Genomic DNA, 17,569 nt, shown 5'->3' with positions numbered 1-17,569 from the left:
GTTAGATTGTTTTTATATGCAGTCAGAATTCATATCATAACACGCGTTGCTATAGCAACTAAAATTGTAAAATACAAATAGCCAAAAAGGGGTATAAATCCGATTAGTTCTAATTAAAAGCTCTTGTTATTAAATAAAAAATGTATAAAAATTTAATTTCCGGGGTAATTTTCAATTGGCCAATCAGCTTTCATCAATACTGCGTCATCACCATACACTGATTAAGCTATCGAAATTAAATGAAATGAAATACTAAAAGCCTTATTTAATTTAATATTATTGTTGTTTATTATACAATTTATTTTATTTAAAAATATAATTCATTAATATACCTAAATTGTGCGTTGGCCATACATTTACTACGCAAGGAGTGACGTCAGGGACGTCAGTCACATGACCTTTCGTAATGCCCTGCTTCAGCGTGATTCGGCAATAACATGAAATTTAGCGTAAATAAACTCCTAGAAATGTGTTCCTCAGAAAATAATACAATAATTTTTCTGAAAACAGTTTATGATTCCTGTAGCTCTCCCGAATGGAGAACAATTTCATCTTTGTCCACTTCTTCATTATGGTAAGTTACATTTATAGAAGAGCTCATTTGTTTAGTAATGTTTATTAAAAACTTTATTCTTGAATTTCTGTGTGATTTTCGTTAAAGATTTCTCTGCTGCTAATGTCGGTGGTGACGCTATCAAGTTTTACTGAAAGCTGATAGGCATATTAAAATGATAGTTATTTAATTTTATAACAAGAGCTTTTAATTAATTATTATTAATAATTAAGATTTAGGAAATCGAATAACTGCATGAATTGTATTCATGAAAATAAAAAAAATATCTCAGGCACGCAAGGTCACGCCATTAGTTGCTATAGCAACGCGTGTTATTGTATGATTTCTGACCGCATATAAAAACAATCAAACCCATCGCAATCTGTTGGTTGAGACGAGGCGACTTTGCAGAGCATTTCTGTGCGATTCCTGAAATTTCTGAAGCTGTTGGAGGATTTCTGAGAAAGACTTATTTTAAAGAGCACAATTTCTCTAATCATCTTTATTTTAGTTCTTTTTTTTAAATTATTATTAAACACATTTTTGTTGCTCTTTTTTCATTCCTTCTTCTTCTTCTTCTTCTTCTTCTTCTTCTTCTCCTTCTTTACTTTGTTTTACATTTATTTTTTTTATATTTGTCAGTATTTGTCTGTTTTATTGCAGGTTGGAGGAGATTGTCCATGTCCCACATGGGTGAAGAAAGAGGAGGTGAGTGTTTTTAATCTTTCATTTGTTTGTCATTGTATATCACTGTATGATGCTGTATGATGTTTGACTAATATGAAAAGGATTACAGAAGTTAACAAAAAAGATTCATTAAAAATGTTTTGATGCACAGAAGATACACGGGACGGCACCACTGAGCTTCCTGGTTTTTTGGCTCCTCTGCCTTCACATTTGGCTGATTCTGCATCCACAGACCAGAGGAACAGCAAGAGGAAAAGGCAGAGCAGCAACCAGCAAACGGCGTCCACCTCGTCCAGCAGACCAGCCAAACGCTCTCGCAGAGGTCAGCACAGCTCATCTTCTAGATCTTATGGCTCAGTTAGGAAATGATTTGTCATTGAAGAGACCGCAGCATGTTTTCTCTTTCTCTCTTTTCTTCATTTCTTGTGCTCTTCTGTGTTGCAGACTTGTACCAGAAGGGCCCGTTGCTGGGACGAGGTGGATTCGGCTCTGTGTTTGCTGGGATGCGCAGGTCTGATGGACTGCCAGTAAGAGATTTTCTTCCCTCCTTTGTTCAGACATGCTTTAGAAATGTTGCTGTCAGTAAATGTCATGTGTCACAATCAGGCAGGTGTGATTTACTCTGCTTTTCCTGTCTGCAGGTGGCCATCAAGTACGTGTCGAAGGACCGGACCCCCGAGCGACTGAAAGTTGTATGTTTTGATGTGAATCTGTTGTGTTTGCTGTGTTTGATTGAGTTCTGGATATAATGGAGGGTTTGTCCTGCAGGATGGTCAGGGTCGGCTGCCGCTGGAGGTGGCATTGATGACCCGTGTCACATCAGCTCCTGCCTGCCCCAGTGTCCTGCAGCTGCTGGACTGGTTTGACCGTCCCAGACGCTACATCCTGGTCCTGGAGCGACCGGATCCTTGCCAAGATCTCCAGAGCTTCTGTGAGGAGAACGGCTGTCTGGATGAGCGTCTGGCCAAGAAAGTGCTGGTGCAGCTGATTGCGGCCCTAAAACACTGCGAGAGCCGCGGCGTCCTGCACCGGGACGTCAAACCAGAAAACCTCCTGATCTCCACAGAGTCCCAGGACATCAAGCTGCTGGACTTCGGCTGTGGAGATCTGCTGAAGCGCTCGGCCTACAAATACTTTGCAGGTTAGTTTGACTTACAGAAGGAAACGTTCTGTTGATGTTTGTGAACTTCTGCTGATCCACTAAAGGGAATTTGTCTGTACTGGAGCATGTTGAGCAGATGTTTGTGGTCTTCTTATGTCTCTCAGGCACTCCTGCATACGCTCCTCCTGAGTGGTTTCGTAGACATCGCTACCATGCGACTCCAGCTACAGTCTGGTCAGTAGGAGTGACGCTCTACAACATCCTGTGTGACCGTTTCCCATTCAGAGGCGCACAGAGGGTCACGTCCAGAAGCCGACTGACCTTCCCTAGGAGCTTGTCAACAGGTAAGAGATTCAGACACATTCAGAGATAGCCTGGTGAGCGAGCAGAAGTCTGTTGTTGTGTGGTTCTGAAGACGGTGTTGTGTGTAACAGAGTGCCGTCAGCTGATTCGCTGGTGTCTCAGTGCAGCACCGGCTGATCGACCCAGTTTAGATGACATTGAGAGCCATCCCTGGTTGCACTGCACAGGTGGCCAGTGACATTACACTTATCTAAATCCAGCAGTCATGGCTTGGGTTGCATTGTCAGGTTCAGTGTAGATAAACGCTGTCAATGATTTGTAGAAGGAGAGCAGGAGGGGCAGAGGAACTGAGGAGAACAGATCCTGATCCTGAGCTTCCTCTGCTGCATCTGTGAGGCTCTGTGTGAAGCTGTACGAGCTGAAGACACACACACACACACACACACACACACACAAGCTAGTCTACAGTTGACAAATGTACAGTTTCTAGACCACTTAGAGAAAAACAGGGGACAGATGTTAAATAAATCATAAACAATAAAGTTATTTTATACGCAATTACAGCAGTTTTTTTGTCTTTACTGGTTTCACTAAAATGTAAATGTTCAAACCAAGGGTAGCACAGTGACTCAGTGGTTAGCACTGTAACCTCACAGCAAGAAGGTTGCTGGTTCGAGTACCAGCAGGGCCAGTTGACATTTCTGTGTGGAGTTTGAATGTTCTCCATGTGTTGGCATGGGTTTCCCCCACAGTTCAATGACATGTGGTTTATGTGAATTGAATAAACTAAATTGGCTGTAGTGTGTTTGTGCATGTGAGAGTGTGTGGATGTTTCTCAGTACTGGGTTGAAGCTGGAAGGGCATCTGCTGTGTAAAACATATGCTGGATGTTTTGGCGGTTCATTCCCCTGTTGCGACCCCTGATGAATAAAGGGACTAAGCTGAAGGAAAATGAATGAAGTAACACAGACACTGGAGGAATTAGGAGACTCTGTTCAGTCAGATATGATCATGCTGTCTGTAGTGTGCTGAACTAACTAGACCAAACCTTTATTTGCAAAATTTGATGTCTGAATTTAAAACATAAAAATCTAAACTAGCCGAATTGTTTTACTTAAACTCAGATCTGTCGATAATAAACTCAGTAAATGTCCATACACGCATGCTGATATTTAACAAATGTTTTTTTATTTTGAGTGATCTTCAATTTAGGTAAAAAATAAAAGTTTCTATGAGAATTTGAAATGAACAATATTGTGTTTTTGTGGACATTGAACTACAAAATTTCAACATTGAAGCGTGCTGAATAGTTTTTTGATATAATCTTCAACTCCAAGTTAGAAAAAATACAAATACTAAACTTCTTACGAGAATTTAAAGTGAACACTACTGTGTTTTTCTTCTTTTGTGCACATCAAATTACAAATTATCCCAATATAGTGCAATAAATCTCTTTTTAGGACGATCTTCAGTTTCAGGTTAGAATACAATTATAATTTTGAAAATAATTTAAAATGTACATTTTGTTTTTTTCATGTATAGGTCAAAGTTTCAACAGCTCAATCATTTTAAAAAGCATGTGCTCAAACCAAAAGAAGTAAAAAAGTGCTTTTGTGGTGCAGGGTCACGTCTCTCCTCAGTAAGTGATCATAGACAACACAAGGGGGCAATGTTCAGCACAGAGAATCACAATTTAACTAAAACGTATAAGACTGCGTGTTTTTCATCATCTCAACAGTTTGTCTAATGAAACACACAATAATTTAACATTTATTTTAACAAATACAGCTCATAGTGTTAATAACATTGTTTACTCTACACTTTGTACCGTGATCATGATGAATGTTTGTTATGAGCAGGGCTGGATTAGGTGATTTGGGGGCCCTAAGCAATTCGAGTCATGAGACCCAGAAGTCCTTCAGTAATAAGCACTTTTCATATTTGCTTATTTATTTAGCTGTCTTTATCTTATATCACTCTGTCTTCCTTTCTATATTTTTATCTTAACACAATCTCTACATTTTAAAAGATTTGTTTGCTTAAAATGAGTTCACAACTAAAATTAATGAACAAACTATTTGTTTTCTGAAACTAAATTTTCATCTGATTTGACTGCTGGACTGATCCATGATTGGGGGTGGGGGGGACACAATTGCACACATGCTATTTAAGGTAAAATGTATTTGTTAGAGCCTTATCCTACAAAATATGACAGGAAATTACATTATTAGTATTTATTGTGGGCCTCCAGACTTTCTTGGGGCCCTAAGCGTATAATATAACTTTTCATTAATAAAAATACCAAGTTTTGGCATCAAAGGTGTGTTTAACTTACTCATTAGGCAGCAACAAACATTTAATTCATATTGTAAGTTCTCTGAACTTAACATTTAAATTTCTTTAAATGATTCACCATGTCATTTAAAATGATTGGTTGTGCTTGAGATTCTGCCTTGACAACCGTGCTGATTGATCAATATATGTTTAATGACACAAGGTGGTCATTTTGCTTGTGATGCTGAATTCTCCTGAAGCGCAGCAGGACAGAGGCACTACCTGAACCCATCAGACGAAAGAGAAAAGTTAAATTAGTCAGTAGATATTTAAATGCTTGTATACATCTTTCTTAATTGATATACACGCTGGGGCAACACAGTGACTGAACATTTTTTAAAACAGAGTGCCGTCAGCTGATTCACTGGTGTCTCAGTGCAGCACTGGCTGATCGGTCCAGTTTAGATGACCTTGAGAGCCATCCCTGGTTGCACTGCACAGGTGGCCAGTGACATTACACTTATCTGAATCCAGCAGTCATGGCTTGGGTTGCATTGTCAGGTTCAGTGTAGATAAACGCTGTCAATGATTTGTAGAAGGAGAGCAGGAGGGGCAGAGGAACTGAGGAGAACAGATCCTGATCCTGAGCTTCCTCTGCTGCATCTGTAAGGCTCTGTGTAAAGCTGTACGAGCTGAAGACACACACACACCAGCTCAGAGTGTAAACTAGTATGTGTTTTTAAAATGAGAATATGCAATGAAACAAATATATAATATAAATGAGTAAAACAAGCCAAGAGTAATCTAAATGTTTTTCATAATTAAAAATGGTTGTTTATATTCTGTACAAGAATTCTGTCCTTTTCAAAGAAAATGAACAATAAAATTGAATAAAAAGTAAAAAAAATAAAAGTCTTTACTGTTTTCAATAAAATATAAATCTTGAACTTTTTTCTTCTCCAGTAAACAAAATGTTTAACGTCTGCATGAACTTGAAGTTGCAACTTTTTTTTTGTATTGTGACGCAGTTCCTAGAGAAACTGAATATTAAATGACAGCGAGCTGATTGGATGTAGTAAAGTAGGCATTTCATTTAGTAAGATTGGGAAAAGTGTTTGGCCAAAGATATTACAACCTAACAGACACATCCTGCTCACCATTTCTGCTTAGTGTCAAAACTGACAGTTGGAGCAGCGTGGTTAAATATGTTAGTCATGCCCAATTCCTAAGATATACGTAATCTGACAATTTAACAGAAAAACAAACAGGAAGTGCATTTTTGTATTTCAATTAAGATTATAAGGGCAAACAAGTTTTGTTTTTTAATGACATGCACAGATAAATAGTTCACCACAACACTAGCAATGTGAGCTAACAAAATCATACAGTTAATTTTGTCATAAGTTAACGGGGACTTTAAAATTAACAGAGACTCACTCACTATCAGTATGATTCTTTAAGAGAAATGGAAACACAGATCAAATTATTTATTGATATAATACATGCTTTATACAGCAAATAAGTGTTGCTAGAATACAAGCACAAGATGCTAAACTACATGCTTAGCACTTTCCCATAGAAAACCATTCTAAAGTAAACACTAAACATTCAGTTACAATATCTTACTCCAAATGTTTACAATTTGTTACTTTGATCAGTTCATGACAAGGGTTACAAAGCATGTTTACAAACATCTGCTTTATAATAAACTACAGTAAGGGCTAACAGAGTACAGTTAATAAATAATCATGTTGCATTTCAGTAACACACTGATAATAAATATACATATGTGTTTCCATGACGTAAATGACCAGGTATTATTTCTGCTATAAATATGGCAATAAATAAATGCAGTGGGGCTGGATGGTATGATGTATATATCATTACCGTGGAATCAAATGTGTACTGAAAAAGAGTTTTCTATTCTGTTTATATTTCGAAATGTAGGTGTAGTTAGCTCACGTCTAGCATGCGTAAGGCTGAGAAAGACTCTCTGGCAGTGTTGTCAATTGCTTTATATTAGGGCTGCTCGATATTGGAAAAATCTGACATTGCATTTTTTTTTTTTGTTTTGCTGCGATATACATTGCGATAGGAATATAATTTCACCAGATGATTTGAATAGCTATATTTGGAAAGCTTTTATTAATTTAGATAGACTTGGATGAAAAAGACTTTTTCTATGCAGTTCATCTGCATAAATTATAACAAATTACAAGCAATAATAAATAAATAAACAGTGCTTTATGCTTTTCTGGGGAGTGGAACAGTATTCAAGTACAGAAACAAAACAATCAAATGTAAAATAACATGGTCATCATTGGATAAATAATGTCAAATTTTGATAATATTTTTATCTTTTAATCATTATTAAAATTAATCCTGCATTGTGACTATTGCAAATACACACATTGCGATATCGATGCTCAAACAATATATTGTTCATCACTACTTTATATTTTCAACAAAAAGGATCACAAAGTTTATTCATACAAATTTTTATACAAGAAATGTAATATTTGTATTTTAAAGGGGAAAACAACTGTTTATTTCCTTAAAGTGTTTACATGTTTATAATTTCATTTTTGAGTTATTTACTTGGGATATATTTTATATTTGTGATTAGATGTTACTTGAGAAATGTTTATAATGATATTAATAAGGTTTGACCATAAAACTGTGAAATGTGAGATACAGTGGAATTTGTTGTTCATCTGAAGTCATGTTTTATTTACAAAATACACCAGAGATGTTAATGTCTGTTAACTTTACCAGGTAATGATCATCATTTTTGTCATGAAGACTCCTGCTCCGCACCAGAGCCAATGCCTTCCACTGATTGACCAATGGTTCCTGTTCCTGGTTTACCTGTCGCTGGTCAGAAGGAGCAGGATCTGAGGGATTGTCTCAACATCCATCAGTCCACTCTCAGCGGGATTAGAAACACTTGGGTCAGTTTATTTATTTAATTTACTTGGCGCAGTTGGAATTTGGATGTCTCCTAAGGACATTAAAGCCACGATGACAAGTGTGTGTTCGGCAAGAAGACTTACACCTAGTTTTCATTAGCTGTGTTTCCATCCAAAGAGATTTATCCACAAAACTGGAATATTGCATAAGACATTTATGAATAAAGCACTGTTTCCATCTAAGAGAACAAAACTGGTCACTTCCTGATAAACCGGCACCAAATATAAAAAAGAAAAAGGGAATTTTCTGTGGTAGGAGAAGACACTGTGGTCCTTTCTCTTATATAATAAATGACTTGCGCCTGGAGATAATAATACTGAACCAGTCTGAGGATGAACTTTGGCTGAATGATTTTAGAATGACCAAAACAACATGTCAGATGCTCTACATTGTGGTCGGTCCACTTGTTTGCCTAATGCTGTACCATCACTCCTAGTTATCACATAATCTGTTAAAACAAAATCACATGAATTTCTTTGATGCGCATGTTGGAATTTATTTCAGTAAATGTCTTTTCATCATAGTTGGATGATTCAATTCAGCATTTTTATTCTATGTTTGACGTAATCTCAACTGAAACATGGAGAGAGGGTGGGACAGATTAGCTCTTCCCCTTTTGAAAAAAAAAAAACAATCAGCCAATATTGTATTTATATCAATATCACATATCACAGCTTTGCCAGTGAGAGTGGTTGAGCTCAAGCGCATCAAATGAAAAGCAAATGGAAAGCGTCTTGAAAATGGCGGGTTATGTCAGATACTAGAGAGCATTTGAATGATCAAGATTTCATGAGAAACTGAAGTATGAGGTGATGGGGAAAAAATCATTGATCCATTTAGGCGAAAGTGAGAAACTGCAAGCTTTGGATGCTTGTATCAGTTTTATATCTTCTAAAGACAAATTCTGTCACTCGCTGACATGTAAAAAATATATTTTAATTTCACATTATCTTCAAAGCAACAGTCACCAAAATGACACAATTAGGATCAAAGCCTAAGGGCCCTATCACACACTCACCGCAATAAGGTGCAAGGTGTGTATGGCGTGATTAGTTGCTATTTTCAGATCAGCACAACTGTAATTTTCATGTTTTGCACCACATTGTTTAAATAGCAAATCCATTTGTGCCACTTTGTGGACTCATGGGTGTTCTGGTCTAAAAATGTGGTGTGTTAAGGCGTATTGTTGGCGCATTGCTATTTTGAGGAACTGAAATAGACCACGCTATTGACCAGATGAATGCTGGTTTAAAGTCCTGTGCAGAGCGTTAGCTAAAGTTAAAGAGTAAAAGTAAAGCAAAGAGAAATTAAAGAGGCCGACTGGAGGAGGCTCAGTCTTCATCCTCGAACAGGTGATCTGTCTAACTGTTTTCTCACTAGTGAAGTGTTTAGTTTTTCCACTTACAAAGTCCACCATGTATATAGAAAATGAGCCATGGTGCAACACATCTGACTCTTACTATACGTTCACACCGAAAGCGTCAAGAGCGTCAAAGGTCGCTTTGGGCGCCCTGGTGACATCGCTGTTTGCCTTTACCTCTGGCGGCGAGAGCGTCAAAATTCGCTACATTGATCTTGTATTTAAAGGGGCCGTTGCAGCATATCAGTCACATTCCCACATAAAACATGCTTTCAAGCGTGAAAATGTTGCACACTTTTTATCAAATTTATTTAACAATGGAAGATCAAGTTGCATGTGGTGTGGCTTTGCTGCACTTAATTATCTAATGTGTCCAAATGTCTGAAATATTCTGAAGCAGCAATAATGTTATGTGCTGAGATTCCCGCTTTTTTAAGGAATAATATATATAACATTAATTCACATGAGTAACTCACCAGTAACTTTTTAATGTATGTTCCTGTGAGAAAACATTGCAAATAATTGGAAATCCTGTGACCGCAATAATCAAACCCGTGGAAACAACCAAAGTTCACTTTGACTGTGTTCTCTGGACTGCTCTCGAGCGGCGGACTTCTACATTCTGATTGCTTGCTGCCGAACCACATCATAGCTCATTACCAAAAAGTTAACTTGATTTCAACTTTCTTCGACGCCCACACCGGTGAAGGCGCTCTGCACTATTCCTCGCCGCCGGCTCTCATTGAAAATGAATGAATTCCGGCTACTTTGGCGCTGTCGCCGCTTTCGGTGTGAACATACGGCTAAAGATGAGACTCTGATTGGTTTAATGCACATTTTGCTGAAAACACACCCATAACTCATGAAAAGAATAAGCACAACCCTGTCGGACCATGCGCCAGAGCACAGAACATATTTTCCTGTCCTTAAAATAGCAAAATTTGATTTGGACATGCCCTTAATGGTTTTGTTCCATGCACTTTAGACTTTATGCTTAGATTGATAAAATCGAGACCTTTAAGGGGCAGTTTCAAAGAGTTATAAAATAATTTTGTATGGTATTTTGAGCTGAAACGTCACATACACACCCCAGGGTCATCGGAGACTTACAGTATTTTAGATCTTGTAAAAAGGGGCATACTGTAGGTCCCGTAACATTGTTATTTCAGACTGGGTCTCTGCTTCATCAGTGTCTGGGTGATTGCCTGTCACTGTGGACCAGTAGTTGACATGTCCAAACACTACTTTATTTCCAATACGAGGCACAGAGAGACAACTCATTTGTATTTAAGGCACATACACAGAAACAACACTTTTTAATCTGACAAAACAACTGACATTTTCAACAGTTTAAAACAAAAAACAATGTATATAAATAAAGATATGTAGAGTATTTAAAGCTAAAATTTCACAGACACATTCTGGGGACACCAAAAATAAAATAAGTGAATAATAGGTGCCCTTTAAATGATTAGTTCACTTCCAGAATAAAACGTACTCACCTCCTGACACATTTCATGGTTATAGAGGTTGATGAGTCGTCAAAAAATGGTGATCAATTAAGGGAATTTATAATATCAGGCATCACATACAGCATTACTCATATTGAGCAGTCTTATCTACACTTTAAACACTGGGTCGGTAATGTGCAATGCTTTAAAATGTGCAGTTTTATTCTGAAACAGGAAGACAATGGCCAATTTCAGCATCTTGAATGGGGTGGGACATATCAAATACCAGAAGAGCATTTGATTGGTCAGCAGATGTGATGAGCATCTGAAGTTTGAGGTGTCATCAAATTATTTCTTGTTTCATTTTGCAGGAAATGGCAAATCCTAAAAAAGTATTTACATTTTTTTAAGAAAATGACCAATCATCATGCTAGGCAGGCGAGGCAGTGGCGGAGTAGGTAGTGCTGTCGCCTCACTGTAAATAACCCCAAGTTATTTAAGTTAGGTTTCAGTGTTAATTATTTATGCTGCTTTTAATTACTTCTCTATTTCTTTAAAAATTGTTGTGTTTTTGTTATTTATTTGAACTCCGCTTTGCACTAAGTTATTTAGCCTATAGAGACCCTTATTTTGACGCGCGGCTTGCCGGAAGTGGTCAGGTGCGCGAGCGCGCGCAGATCACGGAAGCAGGGAGATCGGAGAAGCGCGCCTAGCACGAGGGAGAGCGCGATCGCTTGTACAGAGAAATGCACGGAGCTAAAGTTAGATTTAAGGACTGATTTAAAAGAGATTTAATGCATATTTGAGTTTGTTTTTTGTTCTGTTCATCTTCATTGTTTGAACACCTGGTTGGAAGGGAGAACAAGGTAGATGAGGACATTTTTTATACATATTGCTAAAATTTGATGCATTTGTTGGCTTGCTAATAATTTAAATTGCTATTTTATCGTAAAATTAGTCATATATTTGCAGATACTTTATAATATTGTCTCTAAGTTTATTGTTTTGTCTTATTATGTGAATTTTTATTCATTATATCTTTTCTATTTGTGTTTATTCATCTGTTCTTAGCTCTTACGGTGTTGTACAGTCTTTAAGGACGGCAAATGCAACAATAAAGGCACAAAGGAGGACAGTGCAACATCAGTGCATGAGTTTAATCCTTTTATTTCTCCAACCGGGCTGTTACAGTAAGAGCTTGCACCCACTGACATTATTTGCTGATGTAAATGATGACGGATCACGGTTCCAATTTGTGCACTCCTGCTAAGGTAAACGAACAAATTGATAATGTTCAAAACAAAGAAGTTGATGAAGAAATAGAAGTTCAATCTGAAGAATTAGACACAAATGTACGTCGCTCTACCCGTGAACGAACTCAGACAGACAGGATGCTTGCATATCAAAGGGAGGAGTCTCATAAAGCAGAAAGAAAGCTTATGCATGCATATGAAAAATGGAAGGCTGAGGCTCGGAAAGCAAGAAGTCAGTTGAAATTAGACATTTCTGAGAGTGAATTAGCATCACTCATAGACTCATTGGAAAGGGAAAAGGACAGTGTGATGAATGCATACATAAGGGTTAGAAGTTATGTAACTCCACCCACTGATATGAGAAGGAAAATTGATGCTTGTGATGCTGTTACAAAGGATATAGTAAAAATTGCATACGAGAGGATATCAGGGGTAGATGGAGGCTTTGACAATGAAACCGTAAAGGGGCATTTACGTGAGCTGCTTGAACGAGACTACGCTCGCTCTGTTTATGGTTCTACTGTTTCACGCATCAGCTCCAAATCCAGAACACCTATAAGTCAACCTTCTCTGAATTCTATACTAAAGGCTAAACGCATAGAAGCAGCAGCAGAGCTAGCAGCTAAGGAAGCAGAATATGCTACTGTAATAGAAGAAAGGGAGCAAAGAGAAAAATTACGACTTCTAGAAGAGAAGCAAAGAAAAGAACTTGAGGCTCAAAAAGGCGAGTTTGAAAGGCTCCAAGCGATGAAGGAGGTAAGAGCAGCTAGAGCAAGACTGGAGGTGTATGACAAGGAAGAAACTGTTGACACTGTTAATCAAGATGAGGGGCTGCAGCAACCTGTAAGCCCTCCCACGCATAAACCAGTATACTTATCCTCCGTTAATCCAACGCCTAACATTTCATCACAGAGTCCCAACGCTGATGTGTCTCAATTAGCGCAGGCTGTCCAAGATAGCATAACACTAAACAGACTTCCTATGCCAGAGCCCACAGTTTTCAGTGGTGACCCCATTCACTTCATAGAGTGGAAGGCTTCATTTCAATCACTCATTGATAAAAGACATATCTCTTCAGGAGACAAGTTATACTACCTGAAGAAGTACGTTACTGGGCCTGCTCTGAAAGTGCTAGATGGTATCTTTTACAGAAATGATGAGGAGGCTTACAAGGACGCGTGGAAGAGGCTTCTAGATCGCTACGGACAGCCATTCATCATACAACGAGCATTCAGAGAGAAACTCGCATGCTGGCCCAAAATTCAATCCAAGGACTCGGTAGGACTTCGAAATTTCTCTGATTTCTTGAACTCATGTAAGGATGCAATGCCACATGTAAAGGGACTAGAAATATTGAATGATTGCGAAGAGAATAGGAAACTTGTAAGCAAACTCCCTGATTGGGCGGCTGCCCGCTGGAATCGTCAAACCACACAAACGTTGAGTGAAACACAAGATTTTCCAACTTTTCAAGAATTCGCCCATTTCATGTCTGTTGAAGCTGAAGTTGCCTGTAATCCAGTCACATCCTTTCATGCCCTTCATGTTTCAGAACCTAACAAAGAGAAAATTTATTTCAAGGGCAGTAAACCTAAAGCTAATGTCTTCCATACAAAGACTGTCACACAGCATGATAATTCAAAGCCCACTGGAAAGGTCAATAAGCCATGTCTGTTCTGTCAAAATGGTGAACATCAAATTCATGAGTGTTCTAAATTCTCTGCAAGGTCTCTTACAGAACGTAGACAGTTCGTAAAGGATACAAGATTGTGCTATGGATGTTTGAGGCTGGGTCACAGTGCCAAGGACTGCCGCTCCCGACATTGCTGCAACACCTGTAAGGGAAGACACCCTACCTGCCTACATGACGACAGCTTCAATAGAAAGGTGAGGTCTTCTTCTGCTCAGAGCCCAGAAAATGCCCATGAAGGAGTTGCGACCATGTCATTGAGTGTAGAATCTGGATGCACGCCTGTTAACACCTCTATGATTGTGCCAGTGTGGTTGTCCACACATAAAGACCCAGTTTCTGAGAAGCTCGTCTATGCTCTGTTAGACACACAAAGCGATTCAGTCTTTATTGAATGTGCAGTATGCAAAAGTCTTAAAGTCGACTCCTGTCCCGTGACGCTTAAACTCACTACTTTGGTTGGAAAGGACTCCTTGATGTCAAGTGAAAGGATTTCTGGTCTTCGAGTTAGAGGTTTCAATTCCTCACTGATTATAGATCTACCCCCTGCATACACCAAAGAATGCATTCCTGTGGATCGCGCACACATCCCTACAATGGAGACTGCAAGTCATTGGAAACATCTAGCCACTCTAGCAGACAAAATTCCCCCACTTCAAAATTGCGAGGTTGGACTATTGATAGGATACAATTGTTCCAGAGCGCTAGCGCCCCGAGAAGTAATTCTTGGAACGGAGAATGAACCATATGCTGTTCGCATGGACCTCGGATGGAGCATTATAGGTCCTTCCTTTACACATTTTGAGCCCCAAAGCAGTGCTGCCATGTGTCATAGAGTGTCTATCAAGGAAATACCTGCAGTAACTCCCACAGATGTGATAAAAGTGCTGGAATCTGATTTCAAGGACACAGAAGGGCACACAAAAGTGACGTCTCAGGAGGACATCATATTTCTGAGAAAGCTGGAAGAGAATATCAGATTGAACAAGGATAGTCATCTGGAAATGCCCCTGCCATTCAGGAAAAGACCATATCTTCCAGATAACAAACCTCTAGCTGTCATAAGACTTCAACATTTGAAGAGGAGATTAATGAGAGATCAGGAGTACAGAGAGCATTATGTAACATTCATGGAGGAAGTAATAGAGAAGGGTAATGCAGAACAGGTGTTTGAGGAAGGACGAGAAGGAGAAAGATGGTACATACCACATCACGGAGTGTACCACTCGAAAAAGCCAGGGAAATTGCGTATAGTTTTTGACTGTTCAGCCAGATACAAGGGAACTAGCTTGAACGACCATCTTCTAACTGGCCCAGATCTGATGAACAGCTTAACTGGCATCCTTTTGAGGTTCAGACAGTACCCTGTAGCCCTAATGTGTGACGTGGAGAAAATGTTCCACCAATTTCATGTAGACCATGCGGATCGTGATTATTTAAGATTTCTATGGTGGAGAAATGGAGATTTCAATTCACAGCCTCAAACCTTCCGCATGACAGTGCATTTGTTTGGAGCCTCATCGTCCCCTGGATGCGCTAACTATGGGCTGAAGCATCTTGCAAGAGAAGGTGAACGTCTGTATCCTCTGGGCTCGCAATTTATTATGCAAGATTTCTACATGGATGATGGAGTTTCCAGCATTGAAAGCACAGAGAAGGCCATCAAATTGGCTGAAGAAGCTCGTCAGCTTTGTGCACTGGGAAGCTTAAGGCTTCACAAGTTTGTGTCTAATGACAAGGAAGTCTTGAAGACAATACCACCCTCAGAGTGTGCGGTGGATGTTACAGCTGTCGATCTTGCTCTCACTGATCAGCCTTTGGAAAGAGCTTTGGGCATTTACTGGAGTCTGGAACAAGACAATTTTAAATTCCGTATCACTGTTAAGGACCAACCAGCAACCCGTAGAGGGATACTGTCTATAGTGGCCTCATTGTTTGATCCCTTAGGCTTTCTTGCCCCCTTTGTACTCAAAGGAAAGACTATTCTGCAAGAAATGTGCCGAAGTGGTATGGGTTGGGATGATAACTTACCCGCTGATCTACAATCAGCATGGGAACACTGGAAGGCAGATCTAGTTAATCTAGAAAAGATTGAAGTGCCTCGTTGTATTATGCCTTCTGGCTTTGGGAGAATCATAAGGAGAGAGATTCACCACTTCTCAGACGCCAGCATGAGTGGATATGGTCAGTGTTCATATCTCAGACTCGAGAACGAGCAAGGTGACATCAGTTGTTCGTTGCTCATGGCAAAATCTAGAGTGGCCCCACTCAAGATCACAACAATTCCTCGGCTAGAATTGGCTGCCGCAGTGGTGTCAGTTGCAGTGAATGACATGTTGAAGGAGGAAATGAACCTGGCAGATGCAGAAACGTTTTTCTGGACTGACTCACAAGTGGTGTTAGGCTACATAAACAATGAAGCCCGCCGTTTCCACACGTTTGTGGCAAATAGAGTACAAAGGATTCACCGCACCACAACTCCTCAACAGTGGCGGTACATTTGCTCAGATGAAAATCCAGCCGATTACGCATCGCGTGGTCTAAGTGTTAACAATCTTGTCACTTCCAACTGGTTTAGAGGACCTAAAGTTTTATGGGAAAAGCAAATACCACCACCTATGGAAATCAGCAAGCAGCTTCCAATTGGCGACCCTGAAGTCAAGAAGGTTCAGTCACTTAACACGCAAACTGTACAGTATTCATGTTTGTCAGACCGTCTCACCAAGTTGTCCTCATGGTCCAAAGCTATCCAAGCTGTTGCACGTTTAATACGTCGTGTCAGGAAAGACAAGTCACATAATCACAGTACATTGGCGGAACGGAACGATGCACAATGTATCATAATCAAGGACTTACAGAAGCAGACATATGCAGAGGAGATAACTTTACTCGGTAAGGGCAAACAACTACCTCGCAGCAACAGACTATACAATCTTGACACCTTTGTCGACCAAGATGGATTGCTGAAGGTGGGAGGGAGACTTTGTGAGGCATCTATCCCTAATGCTGTCAAGTATCCAGTGATACTTCCGAAGGAGCACCAACTTACAAAACTCCTGATTGCTGATTGTCATGAGAAGATGGCTCATCAAGGAAAGGGAATGACTATAAATGAAATCAGATCAAGAGGATTCTGGATTACGGGAGTTAACAGGACTGTAGCTTCCTTTGTACGACAATGTGTGAGATGTCGCAAGTTACGTGGACCTACAGAAGAGCAAAAAATGGCTAACTTACCCTCAGAGCGCATAGAGCCATCCCCTCCATTCACATACAGCGGGATGGATGTTTTCGGTCCATTCATCACCTGCAAAGGTCGCAAGTCAAACAAGAGGTATGGACTTCTTTTTACCTGTTTCTGTTGCAGAGCCATCCATATTGAGATGCTGGATGACATGTCCACAGATGCCTTTATCAATGGCCTGCGTTGTTTCATCGCTATCAGAGGAACAGTCCATCAAATAAGGTGTGATCAAGGCAGTAATTTCATTGGAGCCAGGAATGAGCTCACCAAAGCTATGGAGGAGATTGACACCAACCGTCTGGTAACATTCTTAGCGGTAAAACAGTGCGACTTTGTTTTTAATGCACCTCATTCAAGCCACACTGGTGGAGTTTGGGAAAGACAGATTAGAACTGTCAGAAGTGTTCTTCGCTCCACCCTGTCACAGTCATCTGGAAGGCTCGATGACTCTTCTCTGCGAACGTTCTTTTACGAGGCCATGTCCATTGTAAACAGTCGTCCGCTCACGGTTGATAGTCTAACTGACCCAAGTAGCCCTGAACCTCTAACCCCTAATCACCTCCTCACTCTAAAACCTACTCAAGCCCTACCACCTCCTGGCAAATTTGTCAGGGAAGATGTGTATGCCCGTAAGAGATGGCGGCATGTCCAATACTTAGCGGAACAATTCTGGGGACGTTGG

At 39.6% G+C, this 17,569-nt stretch overlaps 3 protein-coding genes across 10 annotated transcripts in view; all 3 read left to right on the top strand.

The window, feature by feature from the left end:
* LOC137495850 (serine/threonine-protein kinase pim-3) overlaps positions 1-3,201 on the top strand; it is a 62,887-nt gene extending 59,686 nt beyond the window's left edge. Inside the window, exon 9 of the transcript XR_012407760.1 lies at positions 3,070-3,201. The gene's annotated coding sequence lies outside the window, so the exon portion shown is untranslated. The remainder of the gene's footprint in view (positions 1-3,069) is intronic.
* The window catches only part of LOC137488046 (serine/threonine-protein kinase pim-3-like), a 22,786-nt gene continuing 5,595 nt past the window's right edge, over positions 379-17,569 (top strand). Inside the window, exons 1-9 of one of the 3 annotated variants that reach the window (XM_073953864.1) lie at positions 424-574; positions 1,217-1,261; positions 1,392-1,562; positions 1,685-1,767; positions 1,882-1,932; positions 2,009-2,381; positions 2,507-2,686; positions 2,777-2,872; positions 2,968-3,201. In XM_073953864.1, the coding sequence (XP_073809965.1) occupies positions 514-574; positions 1,217-1,261; positions 1,392-1,562; positions 1,685-1,767; positions 1,882-1,932; positions 2,009-2,381; positions 2,507-2,686; positions 2,777-2,872; positions 2,968-2,996 (1,089 nt within the window). In that variant the 5' untranslated portion in view covers positions 424-513 and the 3' untranslated portion in view covers positions 2,997-3,201. Of the gene's footprint in view, positions 575-1,216; positions 1,262-1,391; positions 1,563-1,684; positions 1,768-1,881; positions 1,933-2,008; positions 2,382-2,506; positions 2,687-2,776; positions 2,873-2,967; positions 3,202-7,694; positions 8,109-17,569 lie in introns of those variants that run through there. The other 2 variants (XM_073953865.1, XR_012407759.1) reach the window with 2 other exon arrangements.
* LOC141386218 (uncharacterized) overlaps positions 11,383-17,569 on the top strand; it is a 7,305-nt gene continuing 1,118 nt past the window's right edge. For 2 of the 6 annotated variants that reach the window (XR_012407747.1, XM_073953843.1), the window contains exons 1-2: positions 11,383-11,566; positions 11,772-17,569. The exon at positions 11,772-17,569 is cut by the window's right edge. Coding sequence is in view for 4 of the 6 variants with exons in the window: in XM_073953843.1 (XP_073809944.1) it covers positions 11,930-17,569 (5,640 nt within the window). In the remaining 2 variants the exon portion in view is untranslated. The other 4 variants (XM_073953844.1, XR_012407748.1, XM_073953845.1 and 1 more) reach the window with 4 other exon arrangements.

Source organism: Danio rerio, chromosome 6, assembly GCF_049306965.1.
Source record: "Danio rerio strain Tuebingen ecotype United States chromosome 6, GRCz12tu, whole genome shotgun sequence".
NCBI lineage: Eukaryota > Metazoa > Chordata > Actinopteri > Cypriniformes > Danionidae > Danio > Danio rerio.
The sequence above is the reverse complement of the archived record's forward strand: the minus strand, read 5'-3'. Positions and strand labels throughout refer to the sequence as shown.